The sequence below is a fragment of the Ambystoma mexicanum genome, chromosome 5p (assembly GCF_040938575.1).
Source record: "Ambystoma mexicanum isolate Mex_15411 chromosome 5p, UKY_AmexF1_1, whole genome shotgun sequence".
NCBI classification, from domain to species: domain Eukaryota; kingdom Metazoa; phylum Chordata; class Amphibia; order Caudata; family Ambystomatidae; genus Ambystoma; species Ambystoma mexicanum.
The window spans coordinates 1,363,895,384-1,363,914,924 of NC_090930.1; the positions used below are offsets into that span (position 1 = coordinate 1,363,895,384).

At 47.3% G+C, this 19,541-nt stretch overlaps 1 protein-coding gene across 1 annotated transcript in view; it reads right to left on the reverse strand.

Annotated features, from left to right (window-relative positions):
* DNAH5 (dynein axonemal heavy chain 5) overlaps window positions 1-19,541 on the reverse strand; it is a 4,235,244-nt gene that overhangs the window by 4,001,422 nt on the left and 214,281 nt on the right. The window contains exon 3 of the mRNA XM_069613779.1: window positions 7,354-7,438. Within this exon, the coding sequence (XP_069469880.1) occupies window positions 7,354-7,438 (85 nt within the window). The remainder of the gene's footprint in view (window positions 1-7,353; window positions 7,439-19,541) is intronic.

The following is a 19,541-nucleotide window of genomic DNA, read 5'->3' on the forward strand; positions in this document are numbered from 1 at the left end:
CAGCCTGCACCAGGTAGTACAGTTTGGAAAGCATGTGTGTCTGTTCTCCACCCAGCCCCCATCAGTGATGGCCGTAATGCATACATGTGTCTCCTGTTCAAGCGGAAGGACGGCCACAACCGTCAGGCGGCAGCCTGGCTTCTGTAATAATGCAGTCATTTTAAAAAGTCATTGTGCAGCTTGGCCCTCAAAGTCGTCCACTGACACAAATCTACCATCAGGAAACAGGTCCACAATTGTCAAATGTCAATTATTCTTCTACCCCCCACGCCCTACAAATTTCCAATTCATATGTAGGAGGCAGACCTGGGTAGTTCAATAGTGGGACCCGCCTATTATAGGGAGTGGCGAGTGCCAACCTGCAATAGTTTCTGGCCCATTCATTCACCATAGTGCGTACAGGATCAAATTAACATGAATCTACATATATGTCACTAAAAATCACTGATTGTAAGTCTGGTAATCACTGTCTGTAAGACTGAGATACAGGAACCACCCTACCCACAGAGGAGTGCCAGTACCCAGCAAATTCTGCATGTGCCACTAAATAATAAAGTTCAAAATCTGGCACAGCCAGACCCCCCTGCGGTTAAGGCTCAACCAACTGCTCCCAGCTAATCCTAGCCACCACACCCCGCAGAAAAAATTATAGTGGGAGCGACCTCAATCTTGTGAAAAACTCCCTCCCCGGCCATAGGGCAATATTACAAAAATGGTAGAGTACTCTAGGAAGCACAATCATTTTGAGTCTACCATATAATGAAAGAGGAGGCTTTGACCATATCCTCAATTTAGCCCAGAGTGTCTGCAGGTATTCTGCGTGATTATCAGAATATAAGGATTTCTGTCACCTGTAGATCACTATACCTAGATAGTTAAACCACACAGGAACCTATTCAAACCGCAGTAAATCTGGTGGTGCAGTCATATCATCCATAAACTGAAAGAGCTCTGATTTGGATCTGATGATTCTATATCCGCAATACATGGTGAACTCATGGACTGTGTCCATCATGGGACCGAGGTTAACCTCTGGGACCCGGACATACAGGAGAGTATCATCCACATACAACGAGATTACCTCCTGGGGACCTGAAATTCGGATAACCCTATGCCCGTGCAGGATTATTATATGCACTGCCAGGGGCTCATTGGTGAGAGCAAGAAGCAAAGGGAGCAGCGGACATCCCTGCCACATACCTCTCCCCAACTGCAGCACCTGCAGAATATTGGTATTAGTGTGGACCTGGCCACAGGCTCAGTATAAAGCAGACACAGACAATTTATGAATAATGTCCAAACTGATAGTGCCACAGGACCTTAAATACCTCCACAACACCGAATCAAAAGCTTTCTCAGCATCCATGGAGAACGCCAATGCCCCGGTATGCTGATTAATTTGAGATATAATGCAAAACAACCGCCTGAGGTTCAACACCATGGACCTACTGGGAATAAAACCAAGACTGATCCGGGCGCACCAGGTGGGCTTTGTCTGGAAGCAGGCAAGAGGAAAGTATCTTAGCGGAAATCTTTGCGTCAACATTATTTAAGGACAAAAGCCTAAAGGAAGCAACGTCCACCAGCGGTTTATTGGGCTTCAATAGGACAGTAACGATAGCCTCCCAAAGGGAGGGTGGTAACTCCCCAACCTCCATTGACTCCTCCCACACCTGCAACAATCTGGGTGGCAACATTAGCTTAAACTCCTTGTATAATTCCACCCCAAGCACGTTGGACGCAGGTGCCTTACCTTACGCCAATGCTGCTATAGCCTCACACACTTCCTCAACCATTATTGGATTATATAGCGCTAATCTGCACTCCTGGGGAAGCTCTGCCAACTCAATACCAAACATGTATTCCTCCAAAGCTGTGGCAGTACACGCATCTGCATTGGCATATACCTCCGCGTAGTAATCTTTAAATACCCTTTTTACACCATCGTTGGTGACAACCACCTCCCCAGATGGACCACGAATGCCAGTAATAGCCTGCACTTCCCCTTCTGCTCTAACCGTCTAGGCTAGCGTTCTGCCAGGTCTCTCCACCTCCCCGTAAGCTCTAGCCGTCATGGGTTTAGCCATGCATTTATTTATTTTTTTCAGCAAGTTCTTGAAACTTCAACATGTTCTCCTTAGTCACACCCAATGATGCTCTGTCTTTGGTTAAACCATATTTGTTTTCCAACTGCCTCAGCTTGCACTCCACCTCGCTCAATTCAGTCCTAACCGACTTAAAGGTCCCCGCTGTAACCGACAACAATTCACCCTGTATCCAAACTTTAAAAGTTGCTCACAACGTGGAATACCGGGACACAGAACCAGTGTTAATTCTTAAGAAGTGATCAATTTTTATCTTGAAGGGTGACCATCAATTTCTGAGATGGAGTGCAGCAGAGACCCCTGCCTGGCAAAGGGCATTGAAAATGAGACTGGGAGAACCAACAAATAACATAGAGGCATAGAAGGCCCTTCTTCTAGCATTGTCTCGTCCATCCGATGAAAGACCCCTGTGAACAATGGTTTTATGAACATCTTTTAATGGCTGTAAACTCCCTTGGTTACACATATGATTGAGATAGTCCATGGTTGCCTGCCTCCCTTCCCCTGGACGCCTGAGGAGACCTGACAATTGAACTGAACTCCTGATAAAAGCCAGGCAAGCTGGTGACTCTTCCCCATGGCCCCCCCTTAATGGCCCCCGTGCCCCCCTACCCCCGATGATAGTGCTGGAAACCTTAGGATGCCTGAAAGTTAACTGTTTATTTGGTATTGTTGAAGAGGGATTGTACATTGATACTTCATACTGTGTGTAACTGATCTTGGTCTTGCTAATTATTGAAACTGTGTTTATACCGCTATGACACATGTATGAATAAAAAAAGAAAATACATTTACAAATTTAAAAAAATGTTAAAAAGGGTGGCCATCAATCCAGGGTCCAGTAGCATGGATGATGGCATCCGCCACAGCGGCTGTAGGTGCAGAATTATGGACAACAAAACTGGGGAATGGTCAGACAGAGAACGTGTTAACATTTCACAACTTCACACATTAGAAACCAGCACAGTTGATAGAAACCAGACATCATATCATGCACATTAGAATAATCAGTATACTCTGTAACATCAGGATGGAGGCAGCGCCAACATTCAAAAAGCTGCAACTGGTGTACAATATGAAGAAATGCCTATGCAGTGGGGGACCCCGCCCACAGGACATCATCAATGATAATGTTGAAATCCCCCCAGATGAGGGGGGTAGCTGCAGCTCGTGCAATTATTTCAAATACAGAGTTGTAAAAGCTGGGGTCCTCAATGTCGGGGCCATAGGTGTTAATAAGACCCACATCATTACCATACAACTTCCGCCATACTATCACATAACAGCCCAGTGGGTCAACGTTACTGATCGTGATCTGGAACGGAACTGAGCGGTTGATAAGGGTGAAGACGCCCCTAGCCTGAGAGGAATAATTAGTAAAATACCTTTGGATACCCCATCTCGGGGCAAACACCTCGGTGCTCCTCAAAGCATGTCTCTTGTAACATTTAAATTTAGGCCAATCACGTCATGGACTTCATCGGGTTATTCACCCCCGCACATTCTATGTGAAACAAGTGACTTGCTCCTCGGGCCCCATTGTTATCAGGACACGACATACCCACACACCTCATACCATCTCAACGCCCACAGCACCTCATGTCGCCACAGTTCAATAGCCATTTCATCTGTCAAACGTTTAACTTTAATACCCCCCGCACAGTCCACCCCAACCAGAGTGTCACCTCGTAACCATCCCATACGGAACTTTCAAGGAAAACATTGCAAGCAGCAAATCCACACAACATACGAGGTCTACATAGTTTAGAATTCATATACATTCATAAGCCCTACAGCAGTGCAGGAGCCGAATCTGCAGGAATCCATGCACCAACACATATGGATGCCCTGCAGCAAAATAGCAGTAGGGACTAGAGGCATAAACCACATGGAGGGCAACTTCCCTCAACAAATATCACCAGTGCAGGAGCAGTATACAGTCTCATATTGTTCGAGGTCAGCTGCCACGGAGAGGGAATATATGCCTCAATATACTGCAGATCGTCCCCTGCAGGTTTCAAAGAAATGTGCCCAGCCGCAATGTAGAATCCGCAGCTTGGAGGGGAAAAAGGATCATCTGGCAGCCTGGACCACAGCTGAGAAGTCCGGATACACATGAATTGTACTGTATTCAAATTTAAGCAATACCCTTTCTCTGGACAGGCTCAATATGTGATCAATGTCATGATAATGTAATAGCTGTGCGATAATCATGCGCAGCGGTGCACCAGGCTTGGGAGCAGGCACCAGGGCCCAGTCGGCACGTTCCACCAGAAAGTGTGCTGAAAATTCAACATCTGTGAACAGGGACTTAAGGAGATCCTCCAAAATTGCTCCACAGGCCCCCTTCCCGCCGCCTCTGGTACTCCAACAATACAAATATTATTCTGGCGGAAGCGCAACTCAAGGTCCTCACACTTCGCCGTGATGGTAGTGAGCTCCTTAGTGACCCCCTTCAGGAGCTGATCATGAGAAAGGAATGTGGGCCTCATCATAAGTTGGGCAGAGCGGTAAAAATGTGGCGGTAATGCTATTACCGCTGCATTAACGCATTGCCTAACTATGAGTTGGGCGCAAAGTCGCCAAGCTTTACCTCCAGCTTTGAGCTGGAGGTAAATCTGGTGAGTTTCTGCCCATTTGAGTTTCTATTACCACAACACAAATTGCGCTGCGGTAATTGCACCCAGTATCCCCATTGGGTCCAAAGAACTATACTCCGCCCGCAACTCGGGATCCGGAACTGATTTACCATCGGGATACCGTCCAACTTCTGATGAACCCCTGTATCTTCAAGGTGCCCAATCCTTGTTTCAGTCTCAGTGATACGCCCGCTTTCCTTATACATTCTGGCCTTCACAGAGCTAATGTTGGAAACAATATTGTCAAGCTTAGTGTTAATGGAGGCAAATCCATACTGCATTGTCACCATCAAGGGTTCCATCCCCACAGGTGTCGCTATCCCACCCTTAGGGGCCGCCTCTGTAGTGGGGCCGGTATTCACTTCTCTGTCAGAGGGGCTGGCAAAGGAATCCATTGGGCCACGTTTTTGGCAGCCCCTGTTGTCATTTCCAGCGAGTGCTGCATTCCAGCAAGTATGTTCTAACTCCAGGCAGACCAGCAGCAAAGATATTCCAGGTTCAATCAATGACCCACTCACCTCCAGGGCCATCAACCAGGTGCTACACTGGCATATGTTGAGCCCCAAAACAACAAAACAAAAATGTAGGGGTAAAACTCCTCTCCACTTGCTCACCACACTTGTTGTTTGGCACAGAAATGGGGAAGCAGACCCAAAAAACAATCTCTCTATTCCAGCAGTTGTGTAGACAGTGTTGCAAATGTGTATGCAGGCAGGTATCAGGAGCTCTCAATAGGGACCGCCGTGGGCCTGGGCCTCCAGCAGCGAGATCAACAAAGTAATATTGCCCCCAGTCTGGCCACCCGGCGCTTCCAGCAGTGCAGCGAGTCACAGCATCAGGGACCCTCCACAGCACTTCCCGCTCCTGTGAGTGTAGGATTTGTCTGCCGAGCCCTTCAATCTGGTTGCAGAAGGGCCCAGAAACCAGAGCACTGCGGGAGCTCCCCACCGGCAACAGCACAGGAGGTGTGCAGGCAGATGTTCACCAAAGGGATCCACCCTCCGGCCTGCAGCCGATCCACTAAGCCGCACAGCTCCACCCACTCTGAGCCGGCACCAAGCCGGGGAATTTGAGTGTCAACGATCGCTGGGAGCCCGCAGGGGTGCTCGTCACAAAATACAGCGCAAACGCCACACGCAGGTCACAGGAGCTGATCTATCTCTACAATGCGGCCATGGACACCTCCCGGAGTCGGTCCAGACCTGCCCCACCATTCACGCCAACCACCACCGCCTCAAGTCCAACTAACAACGGGCAGAACAGGATTTCACCAGGTTAGGCGCCTCACGCTCAAGCAGCCATTACAGTTGCTGCTCAGCAGCACCCCCACCCCCCAAGCCAACCTTTTTCTAATTCTAAGAGTTCAAGAAAGTATTTACAGTAAAGGTCATGGTGATGAGAGCCTTTGTCTAAGCCTTGGGGGCATTACAACTATGCAAAGTAAAGGCCATGAGATGGTGAACAGTTGTCGATATGTATGCGTTGCTAAAATAAGTCTAAGAAAAGGCTATGGGGAAGTACACATTTTTTAATTGTCAAGAGTAATGCAAAGTTAAACCAAAGCAAAGAGGGACTGTGAAGCAACAATTAATTCATTAAGGAAAGTACAGTAGGATAAAAACCAATCCATCCCCCTAAATGCTAGCAATGGCTATTCAAGGAATATAAATCCCTGATGAAAAGGTGGAACTGGTGCTTACTTGTTGTGTTGGGAGACTGGATGAAGCATGGAGGCATCTTGAATCCCAAGGGTGGATAGTTACATGGGTAAAACATTGACCTATTACACAGGCCAGCTGGCACATTGCAAGTTTAAATCCCACAGCAGGTCCAAGTTAGCCTCTCTTCCTTTCCGAGTTCAATATATCAAGTACCACTCAAAATATTGGGTAACAATAACATCTATTATTACATGGATAGAAGCTGGAGGAGTTTGGCTTAATGTGCTATATAAGAATGCAATATTATTAGGAAGAGACACTTTACAGGTCCTAAGAGCCATAAGACATCCTGTGTTTCAATAAAACGTTTTGAGTTAATTCCCTTCCTAGAAGTAACATACCAGATGGGCCTCATTAACTGTTTCTTGGTATCTCAGCGGTAAATTCTCCGAGATACCACCGAACTGCATTACTGTTACCGCCACTTGATCCGGCGGTATTACTGCTGCATTACAAGTGGCGGCGGTGATGTTAGTACCTGTTTAATTGGAGTCCATAGGACTACATGGGGCATTTCGGCAGAATTACCACAGCGGTAATTACACTGGTGGTAATTTGGCCGAATTTGGGCAGAGATTTGGTGGCATTACCTCCAGCTCATAGCTGGAGGTCAGTCCTCCAACTTTCTGCCCAACTCATAGACTGGCCGTGCAGTAATGCGGCAGTATACTGTAATACCGCACATTTAACCGTACCACCCAACTTGTAATGAGGCCCAATGGTGTATAAGTATATCACCGATCCTGAGAGCAAAGAATGGAAAGTTTAAAAAAATGTATTTAGGCAGCATAATCCATTAGGAATCAGGTCAATTGAAATTAGACATCAATTTCACTTATTTTCTGCAAAACCTTTAATATAGTGTGCTAATTAACTAGTATACAATACCTGTATCAGGTGTCTCCACATCTTGATAGTAAAACATAAGATGACGAAGTCCTCCAACAGAGAAGAATCGATCTATCCGCTCAATCTACCACAACAAAGAAGACTTGGATTATAATTATTTCAATAGAAATATACTCCTCACACAAAATGCACAACACATTATTGACATGGTTTACAGCATCATTACAAAACAAGCATCAACAAAGCCAACAGTTCTGGCTATTGCATAAGGACTTTATAACATCTTCCCAGGTTCTCACCCCATTCGCAGAGTTTGCATTCGTATACACAGAAGCAGCAACACTACCAGGTAATACTATCATAACAAGGTCTGGAAAATATATCATTATAAGGCTTTGTTATCAAACCCTGAGGTACTCACACCATTGCTGGGTACTTCCATCAAAGCACCAGGTAACCATCCAATGCCAGGGGAGGACTGACAGCATTTAGCCTGGGGGGCAGGTTTACTTTTCTGCCCAACAGTGCAGCGGCCCCATCTTCCATAACAAGTAAACTCAATACCAACCTCTCTCCCTCCCCCACATTCTCAAGTATATTTAGTAGACATTACTTTCCTTTCACATAATGTACTTTACAGTTATGTGTGTGGTTTCTTAGAGACCTGGAACCCTGAGTAAAGTTATTTCACCATAATAGTATAATTGCTGAAATGGGAAAGCTGGGATTTGAGACCAGTTTTCAATGTGTTGCAGTTGGCCCAATTTATACCGGATAAAAGCTATTGGCATGCAGTTAGGTACATTAAGGGCCTTTGAAAGGTAGGCCATACTTGTACCCCTTAAATATATTGGGGTAACCCCTGATCACGCTCCCACCAGAGTAAATGCACCCCTCTAGGGAATTAAGGCCATGAGTCTATCTTGCAAGTTGCAAGGATAACAAAACTTTAATCTGTACAAAGATGAGGATTGGGCAGAATGACAGAGGACTCTGCCCTTCCGACCAGCATTCTGTCTTCCTTGGCTGGCCCCTCCAGACTAATGGCAAGCAGGCGCCTTTATATACTCTTCAACTTTGCCACTGGATACTGGCAGAGCCCATCCAAAACTGTTCTTCTTGCCATACAAGGGATGCTGTAGTCTCCAGTGTTGCATGGCCAGGTTTACATTTAGACCAACCTGCTTAACATACTGCTGCCTCTGCAGGAATACAGTGTAGCTTTTAGCATCATTTGCTATGTTATAAACATTCATACATAACCACACCTTCCCACCATTCTCTCAACACTTCACTCAATATAATTATATTTGATCTGGTCCAATAATTTCTACAAAAATCCCTGTTTTCCCATAGTACTCTGTTGTGCATTGAATCTCTTTTAGTCATTATTGGCTTCTGATGGACAGAGAACGGCTGCTGAGTTACTTTGTGCTCTCTGCAAGCCTTAGCCTCAGTGACGCAACACTGCATGAGCTCTGTGATCCATTTTTAGCGAAGGCCACATTCCTGTCACACTCACCTGTGTCTCTGTAGGAGCGATGGACGAGCCTCCCTTGACCCTGAGTCTTCACTTCCCGTTTCACCCTGAGGAATACCTTGATCTTTAGTAGGGTGTGCACTCCATCCTGCATTTGCAGGGGCGCGATTCACTCATGTGATTGGTGCCAATGTCTGTAGGCTGAGTTCAGATGCCAAACACTGTTTTATGCCTTCACAGCGAGGCCGAGAGTTCAAGGCGCCAGTTTCTTCACTGGCTAGCAAGTCCTTCACACAAGTGAACGTTGTGCAGAGAATGATGAGTATCCAAAATTGTCCGAATTGTCTTTGTTTGCCAGTATTTTTGTGGGTGAGTAGCGTTGCGTGTAGAAGGTAGCTGCTGGTAAGTTTGTGCAGCGCCTTCAATTCGAGAGAGCCTGGTAATGTCTCTCCCTTTCCTTGCAGGAGAAATTATGTGGTATTAGCGCCTCAAGTCCGGGTTCAGCGCTACTGGAGACTTGGTGGTTAGGTAAGTTTGCACAGAGGCTTTTGGTAAGTATGCACCGTGTAGAGAGACAGAGCGCAATGAAATAAGTGTCTGCATTATTGGAGCGAGCACAATGAATAATGTCTCTTCTTTCTTACAGGGGTTTGTGCGCTCGTGCAACTAACCTGGATTCCAGCGTTGCGGGAAGATTCGGTGAGTATGCGCAACGTTACTGATGTGCGCGTGTTAACACTGTTCTTCTTTGTTCTTACAGGTGCCGGTGTAGAAGTCCCCTCTTGACTGGAGATAGCTGCGGCGTGGAGTAAGAACCAGGTAAGCTGAAGCTGAATGATCCGGACCGGGTAAGCGGAAGTAGGATGATCCGGAGCAGGTAAGCAGAAGCAGGATAATCCGGAGCAGGTAAGCAGAAGCAGGATGATCCGGAGCCAGTAAGCAGACACAGGATGATCCGGAGCAGGTAAGCAGATGCTGGCTGATTCAGAGCACAGCAAGTGTGTTGCTGATACAGCTCACAGTAAGCAACACGAAGCACTGGAAGAATCTTGGGTGTGGCTTATATAGCCAGCCACACCCAAACACTAGAGAGCTCATGAGTTATCATGCACTTCCTGTTTGGCAACAGGAAGTGGTAACCAGGAAGTTACTACAAACACTAGGAAGGAATGACAGGAGGGATTTGTTATGGGTTCTTTGTGTGCCTATGCCAGGCCTGCCAAGCTTCCACCCAGCTTGCCCCAACTACCTGCCTGATACCCATGACAATTCCTTTTTGGCAGATAGCCTGCTTTTAGATTTTAAAACGACACAGAATAACATTTACATGTGTTTTCAACTAATGGTTATTTGCACCTTATATTTAATACTATTTCCATTTAGTGGCTGGCCACGCCTGTATGTGCTTATTTTTTCATGAAAAAAGCTTTCTCAGTGCTATAGTGCTTAGAGAAGTCTTGCCTAATTATAAAGCACTTGGGGGGTGCAGGAGGGCGCTAGCCAAGGCATTAGCTCCTCCCCAATACCGTTCTCCAAATAAAAGCTTCATAGAATTCACACTTCGCTAATATCCAAGACTGCATAATTTCATGAACATAAATCAATTTAAGGTACCACTTTTCATTCTTACAAATACATTAGTGGCCAAACTGAAAATGTACAGTATTTATCATGCATCATTCTCATTTGCGAACCAAGTCCTTCAGCCTTATTTCTTAAGTACTCCATGTTTCTCAATTTAGAGGGTTTATTAAATATGGGGAAGGCCAAATAAATTAAGCCATCTGTACTCTGAAGTTTCACCCCATTTAGGTACCATTAAGCATTCTTTAATTTACCAAAAATAGAAAAGTCCATAATCCTGGTCTTACCTGAATTAATACTTAAACAAAATGTAGCAGCATAGAGAGCAGATTCGAAGATCAATCTTTGGAGGCCACGTTGGGCGCAATCAAATAACATGATGTCGTCAGCTTAAGCCATCCAACAATATTTAAAATCAGCGACTTTAGGACATGCAAAAGCAACCCTGGATAGGTCTTCTTCTATGTCTTATAGATATAAGTTAAAGAGGCAGGGAGCTAGAATGCATCCCTGACTCAAACCAGTATCTGTGTAAATCTTATCAGACAATGGCCTTAATTATTAAACTAACCTGAATATTAGATTTGTTATGAAGCAAAACAAGCAGTTTTAAAAGGCCATCAGGGATCCATCAGCCTGCTAACTTATACCAGTACAGGTTTCTATTAACAGAATCAAAAGCAGACAAGAGATCGATGGAGGCTACATACACATGATCATAATTTTTACTCCATGCTGAATCCTGTAAAAGTCTAATAATAAAACCATTCATAATTGTACTTTGGTGCTTGCGAAATCCCACCTGATATTTCTTTAATCTCTTACCCTCACAATACCCGAGACTCTAAGTGAGACAACAATACAGAAGCAACTATTTTCCGATCAGCATCCATAATCATCAATGGCCTATAACTGGATGGATCAATTTGCTCTGCTTTTTTTGTATACAGGAAGTACAAATTAAGTCTGCTATGACTTTGGCAATAAGCCAAACTTCATCAGTCTCCTAAAAAATAACATTAAAATAACAGACCATTGCTCAAGGACTGCCTTAAAAACCTGATTACCTAAACCATTTGGCCCTATTGCTCTGGAAGAGGTGGCCTTCTTAATTTCTTCCAACACTAAGTCGTATGTCACCAGTTCCAATGGAATCTTAGCAGAATTGCAAATACTAGGGGTAGGTAATTGCCAGCTGTTTCTTTTTTATATAAAGTTTCAAAATCAGAAATCCGTTTCTCCTCTGGTATCGAATTCAATTGTATCAAAGCTTGGCAATCACTTACTGTGTTAACTACCTGCCAAAAACCTGCATTGTTACCTTGACATAATAATCTCAACATTATCTCGGCATCAGTTGATACATAATACTATGATGGCTAGCTAACCATGCTTATAATTTCGTTTTTCAATTTCTATCCTAAGAAGCTTATCCATTAATTCCAAATTACTTTTATATATAGATCTAATGGTAGATCTTCATCGCTTTTTCCACTAAACCACTAGAGAATCAAAGCGATGCATAAGTTTCCCATTCATTTCTACAACCTCTGCCGTACCTGGCTCTCATATGTAACCTCTCCCCTGCCCTATTTCTCTCTTTTTTTCAGTTATTTTCTCCTGTTGGCATACTTCTTCTGCCTTTCCTTATTCTACGGCCTCTGCCATACCAGACTTTCCTGTGCAACCTCTCCCCTGCCAAGTTTCCCACCCCTGACCCGCCTGCCCTACCCCTGATTGGCCTTTCCTTCAAAGGAAGGCAAAACCACCTTCTGGGACCAGGACTGCTCCACTCCATCTTGCGTCGTAGCCCCTGCGAGGTGAGAGTCCCCCGTCATGCACTGTGCGCTCCCTGCTTTCCCTTTTTTCAGCGGTTTACATCCTTCTTCTGCCTTTCCTTTTTCTACGGCCGTTGCTGTACCTGGCTCTCATATGTAACCTCTTCCCTGCCCTATTTCCCTCTTTTTTTTCTTTTCTGCTCTTTGCATCCTTCTTCCAGGCGCAGGTGAGTGGTGCTGTAGAGTCCCCAGCCCCTTCCTTGTGTCTTCTGTGCAGGACATTTGCCACAACCCCCACGTCCCCCGTCCCTCTCCCGAGCTCCATTTCCATTTCCAAACCCTTTTCTACCTCCCATCCCTCCCCCAAGCCCTCATTGGCTGCTCAAACTTCAATTAACACTGAGGGTTAGACCCCTGTGTTGTAGCCCCACACCTCTCCATTTTAGATTCCAGACGCAGGTGAGTGGTGCTGTAGAATGCCCAGCCCCTTCCTTGTTGTCTTCTGTGCAGGACATTTGCCTCAACCCCCACGTCCCCCGTCCCTCTCCCGAGCTCCATTTCCATTTCCAAACCCTTTTCTACCTCCCATCCCTCCCCCAAGCCCTCATTGGCTGCTCAAACTTCCACTAACACTGAGGGTTAGACCCCTGTGTTGTAGCCCCACACCTCTCCATTTTAGCTTCCAGACGCAGGTGAGTGGTGCTGTAGAATGCCCAGCCCCTTCCTTGCTGTCTTCTGTGCAGGACATTTGCCTCATCCTCCCCCCCGCCCATCCCTCTCCCTAGCTCTCTTTCCATTTCCAAACCCTTTTCTACCTCCCATCCCTCCCCCAAGCCCTGATTGGCTGCTCAAACTTCCACTAACACTGAGGGTTAGACCCCTGTGTTGTAGCCCCACACCTCTCCATTTTAGCTTCCAGACGCAGGTGAGTGGTGCTGTAGAATGCCCAGCCCCTTTCTTGTTGTCTTCTGTGCAGGACATTTGCCTCATCCTCCCCCCCGCCCGTCCCTCTCCCGAGCTCTCTTTCCATTTCCAAACCCTTTTCTACCTCCCATCCCACCCCCAAGCCCTGATTGGCTGCTCAAACTTCCACCAACACTGAGGGTTAGAACCCTGTGTTGTAGCCCCACACCTCGCTGTTTTAGCTTCCAGGCGCAGGTGAGTGGTGCTGTAGAAAGCACAGCCCTTTCCTTGTGTTTTTCTGTGCAGGACGCTTGGTCCGACCCCTTCTTCCCCGTCCCTCTTCCTAGCTTCGTTTCCATTTCCAAACCCTTTTCCACCTCCCATCCCTCCCCAACCCCGGAATGGCTGCTCGAACTTCCACTAACACTGAGGGTTAGAGCCCTGTGTTCTAGCCCCTCACCTCATCATTTTGGCTTCCAGGCTCAGTTGAGTGGTGCTGTAGAGCTCCCAGCCCCTTACTTGTGGGCTTCTGTGCAGGACAATTGCCCTGACCGCCCTTCCTCCCCCACCCCTCTCCCGAGCCTTTCGGTGGTTGTCAAGGACTAATCCCACCCTTAATCTTGATTGGTTCAGAGCCATCAAAACAATCATAGAGCTTGGGCAGCTCACTGACTGTTGCAGCCCCTGCAGCGAAGGACCTGAGGAAAAGGACAGCACCTGCAGGGACAGCTCCAGACCGTGGTGGCCGTTGTAAGCCTGTGGCGCCTGCAGCCGTCAACCAGCATCGACTGATAAGGTAGGTGCAGTCTGGACAGGGGGGACCAGCAATTACTGCTCCCCATTAAACTGTCCAACCCATCTACATTAGCCTATTATCAAATTGTTGGGTCTGACTGTATCTACATAGTGCCCCTTAGCCATATCTTGCATCTAGGTAGATTGTGCCCCTTAGCCATATCTTGCATCTAGATAGACTGTATTAAGCAAGCCATATCTTGCATGGTATTGTTTATTTATAAAGCGCCTATAACCAGGCAGTATTTCAAAGTGCTCAAGGAGGGTGTGAACAATGGAAAAAAATTATAAGTTACTCGATACTGCATGGGTGTCCCTTCCAAGGGAAGGGAGATGGAACCTTTTTCACCCAAAAAAACCTTCTTCCCATTTAAATTTGGAGGCGCGCGTGGGTGCGCCAGGGAGCATGCGCTGCCCTGACTCCGCCCTCCGGCGCCACACCTCAGTCCCCATAGATGCGTCAACAATAGATTAACATTGCCTATTGACACCAGTTTTATTAGGGGTAGGATGGTGGGACGAATGGAGGAAAGAGGACTAAGGACTAAGCGTCAGTTAGTCACTACGATGAGTAACTTATAATTACTCTTACATCCCATCCCCTTTCCTCCATACTCCATGGGCGATTACAACCGAGTGTAGCCCCAAGGTGGAGAGGAGACCCTCCTTCAGCAAACAGGTTTCTAAGAACCGCCTGTCTGAAAGCCGCGTCTGATCTAGAGCCGGCATCCAAACAGTAGTGCTTGCAGAAAGCCAAAGTGGTGGCCCATGTGGCCGCCCTGCCTATGACTTGCCAAGGGACATGTCACTGGAATGCGATGGCCGTTGCCTTGGCTCTGGCCGCGTGGACCTGCATGTTGGCTGTTAGGGAGAATTCTCTGTATAGGCTAATTTCCCAAACCTAGTGAGTCCCCCAGCAGCTTTGCTGGATTTTTGGGGTTTATTTTTTTCTCCTGCTAAGAGTGAGACTCTTTTTATCCCACTCTTAGGCATGATTTGAGAATGTCCTTTGACTTTGTAATGTGTTTTATGGGCTATGGGGTCTTTTACTCCATAGGGTTTCATGTGTTTTTGGTAAGTGTGTTACACAGCACCCTGAGTGCAGTAACACAGGGGTGTCATAGTGACCTTCAAACATAGACTCCATACCCTGGGACTGACTACTGTCTCCCAGGGCATGTAAAGTCACCATTGACTTTACTAGTCTTAAATTGTGAACAGAACCAGTACAAACCATCATATTGTGGAAGTACTGGTAGGGGTAATTAGATTGCCCCTGGGTCTGTTTTTTGAGGGGGCACTGTGCAGTCCCCCCTCGTCAAGTTTCTGGATGGTGGCAGTGGTTACCACGCAAAATATTCCACCGGAATATTTCCTATGGGATTTTCCCATTCATTTTAAAACGCACCACTTTTTTGGTGCAATGTTAAAGATACCGCCGGGGTATTTATTTAATATTTATTCCCCGGTTGGGTCTTTTTGCCAGGACTCGGTTTTAAAATGGCGTTTGTGTTCCCCTCTGTAACTCCAACCCAAGTCGAGCCCTTTGTTCCACTTTTGGCGGGCTTCTGCACAGAGGCCTCCAAAAGTGGTGCCACTCTGTCTGGGTCTACAGGATGTGTGGGAGGGGGGTTTAGGCACCCTGGACTGAGTTGCCCGGCTCACCACTTAGCATGTGTGAGTGACAGCTAGGACTGATGAATGGGGGTTTTCTGCATAGAAGCAGGGCTTTGGGGACTGGAACTTCAGAAGTCGCCACAGGACCTAAAGAATCCGAAGAGGAAGAAGCTGAGCCGACCTGCAACGACGACACCACCGGTGGAGCCCTGCTGAACCGCCTCACCACTTCCCCGACGACAGAGAAGATCTTCATCCTGGAGAGTCTTCTTCCTTTGAATTGGTGGGGTTAACCAGTTCGCCCTCTTTTCGCCTTCCTGGACCGTCTCGTGGTCGAATCGCCCGTGCCAAGCACCCCGGCGGCCGGATAGCCCCGCTTCACCACTACTGCGATAAAAGGGTAGTACCTTTTAACCGAGAAACTCCGTGGCTGGTTTCTTCCCTGGCAGTGCAACGACCTCCAGCTTTCCTCCACGTCGAGATCTTCTCTTCCCCTGGACCAAGCACCGACTTGCACCCGCTGGCAGGAACAACTGCCCCCGCTGTAGCTTTCTCACCATTTCAGGTACTGTGTCCCGCCTGGTCTCCCTTGCAACAGACTGTTCAAGGTGTCCTGTAAATCCTTGACTCTATATCCTGGGGTGACCTGGGACCTGTTAACTAACTTTTCTGAACTGATCCAACTCTTTTTGAACTATCTGCAAAGACTTTTAAAGTATAATTCAACTGTGTGATCTTGGGCACATTCCGCCTTGCTCTCTCCAAGAGTGGGCCTGGCCTATGAACTTTCTTGCTCTACAGTAGACACTGCCTTTCTTGACTTGCTGTGGTTCTTTTAAAAGTGTTGGTATTGTGCGCTTTTCTAATTCTGCCTTTTCCCTCCCTTTTTAAATAATTATTGGAGTGCCATCTTGGTTAAGCTCTCACCTCTGTATTTGATAAGAAGTGGTGTTCTTTTCCTAAGACTTGTCGAATAACTAATCAGGGAGGTGTATATATTTCTAATGACTGTGTTTGAACTTGCTTGACATATTAGTGCCAGTGTATTTTTACAAGTGTGTTTTTAAATAAATAATTATGTACTTTTATACCAAAGCTCTGGTCAGTGTTTGCTTGTACTACTGTATTTTTGTACCTAATGTGTATACTCTATATACTGCCTAACTCTTCTTGAGAGAAGTCTGACTGCTCAGCCACAGCTACCAGGTAAATCTTGGTGGTACAGACTGCTACCGATTGGGTTTACTGCCAACACCTGTAGTCCTAAGCCGTTTGCAGTGGTCCCTAAGGGAACTGCACAGGTTTCTACCTAACATTGGCTGGCTGTGGCTTATGCTGTACTCGTAAGCTTCATTGATGGCCGAGACCATCCAACAGGCTATGGAGGCCATTGAGGCCTGATATCCTGGTCTTGATCTTCCAAAGGTGGCGAAAAGTGAGCCGAACTTGCGGAAGCCCTTGGTCCGATCCAAGTGGAATTTCAGGCCACGCCTGACATCCAGGCAGTGCAGAACTCTATGTGCCTCATCTTTGGGCTCAGCAAAAAACATAGGCAGCACTATTTCTTCGTTCAGATGGAATGTGGAAGGCACCTTAGGTAGGAATGCTGGGTGCATCCGCAGGACTACTTTATCTCTGTTAAACGTAGTATAGGGCTCTGAGGCGACCAGCACCTGGATTTCGCTTATCCTGCGAGCCAAGGTGAAGCCGACTAGCAAGGCCATCTTAATGGTGAGTAGCCTGATGTCCGCGGACGCCATTGGCGCAAATGGTTTGTGTGCCAGGGCATCCAACACATGTCATGATCTCTGCTTCCAAAAGGTCAGGGTTTTCCCAACTCCCTTGGAAACAGATCCATAACCCAGGTTCCGAGTGCCAACCAGTCCCAATTGGGACCTTATGGACCCAGTCCTGGCGCCAGTGGCACCAGGCTCATAAATATGCCCAGTCCCAGCGCTGGAAGCGCCGGGCTCATAATGCTTGGGTGGACTTACCTGCAGCAGACCATGCTGCTTACTTGCCTGCCAGTTGAGCCTCTGATCCTCTTCTGTTTGGAACTACTTTTCCTGTTGGGTGGGGCAGGATCCACTCCCTAGATTCAGAACACTGGAACTCTTCTGGAAAGCAGGAACTCTTTTCTTACCTAGGCGTGGCTGTGGAAGGAGACACATAAGCACTACAGGAGGCTATTTAAACCACACCCGGTGGATGAATCTTGCTTTGCGTTATTCTGCATCCTCTGCAGCAGAACGCTCATGGTGTCTTCTGCATCGGATCCTGGGCCTAAGGAAAAAGGCTTACCATCCTGAATCCAGTCTTCAGCAACACTTATAAAGACAAGAAAGAACAGGTTAGCATTCCGGCATCTGAAAGACAAAGGCTTACCAACTCTTCGCACGCTCCGGAGGCCTTCGGCGCTGCATCCCGCATCTGAAAGACAAAACAAGGTGCGTTTAAAGACATTGGGGAACTTTAATACTCACGTGCCATTACTCCTTTCCACATCTAACCCAGTGGGTATTCCGGCACCCTGCAGCCGCTCCGAACTTGTACCTGCAAAATAAAAAGACAGTTAGAGCGCATCGTGAAGCAGGCAACAAGCGCTTACTTACGTGCTTCCAGGCGCTTCTATTCATCACACGGGCTCCATCTTCAACTCACTTCAGCCCGTCATCCGCCATCGCCGGAACCCTGCAAAACAAGAGACATCATTACTAAAGACTTTAAAGACAATAGAATTACTCGAAACTTACCGTTCGTGCAGTAAACGACAGACAGCAGTCCTCTGAAGTCAAGAGGCCTGCGCTACCTATCCAGTGAAGAAACTGGTTACAGCACCCTGCCCCGAGGCAGATGGAGAGCTCGGCATTCACTTACCTAAGGTGAGAGCGTTAACCTTTGGGGGTCTACAGGAGAGGAGAAAAGGAAAGAGATAGGGACACCCCAATAACCCCAGTTCATTAATCCCATATTTTCTATCTGCAGACATCTTACTCTTCAAGTCAGGCATACAGTGCACAGAGGTCCAGCCCAAAGAGCCAACCGGGTGCTACACATCACCTTTGAAGATACGGTAGTCGCCCAGTCAAGACCGGCGCCTCTGCGAGAATCAGGTGAGCGTTACAACACAATATTGAGGTCCCACACAGGGAGTGGCCTCTTGACGGGCGGGTAGAGTCTGGCGAGCACCATTAGATGCTTCTTGACAATCGGGTTAGAAGAGGAGAAGACCTCCTCCTCTGAGTTTCTGTAGGCCCCAATGGCTGCCAAGTAAGTGCGGCAAGTGTTTACCTGTAAGCCCGAGTGGGCGAGGTACACCAAGAAGGAGAGCACGTTGTCCAATGTACATGCAAGGGGGTTGATATCCTTAGAGTCTGCCCAGTGGTAGAACCTGGTCCACTTGCTCCTATACTGGGCCCTGGTAGCTTTGCTCCTAGTGCCTTGTATGATCTCTAGATTATCCTGGGACAGACTGAGGTGTCCTAGCGTGACCTGCTCAGGAACCACGCTGTGAGGGATAGTTTCTGTGGCGCGGGGTGAATGACCCTGCCCCCCTGCTGCACCAGAAGATGTGCTGGGCCCGTCAGAAGGCGAATGGGAGGTCTCCCCAAGAGGGTGAGCAGCTCCGAGAACCATGGCCTGGCTGGCCACCATGGAGTTATCAGAATGATGCTGATTTGGCAAGACTCCTTGATATTGTATATCACCCTGTGTATCAGTGGCCTGGGCGGGAAGGCGTATGCTGACATGCCGTTCCACTGAATCTGAAATGCGTCACCCAGAGAGCCGGGGCCATGCCCCTGCCAGGCAGGAGACAAACTGTTGGCATTTCCTGTTTTGCCAGGAGGCAAAGAGGTCCACTTGGGGGTGTCCCCATCTGCTGAAGATCTCCTGTAGTACGAGGTTGTTTAGCTGTCACTCGTAATTGTCCGCCCCCAGTCTGCTGAGCCTGTCTGCCTCCAGTTTGGATTCCCCTGGAAGGTGGACGGCCCTGAAGTAGATGTTGTTCTCCAGGGCCCATTCTCACATGCTGACTGCCAGTCTGCAAAGTGGAGGAGACCTGGTGCCCC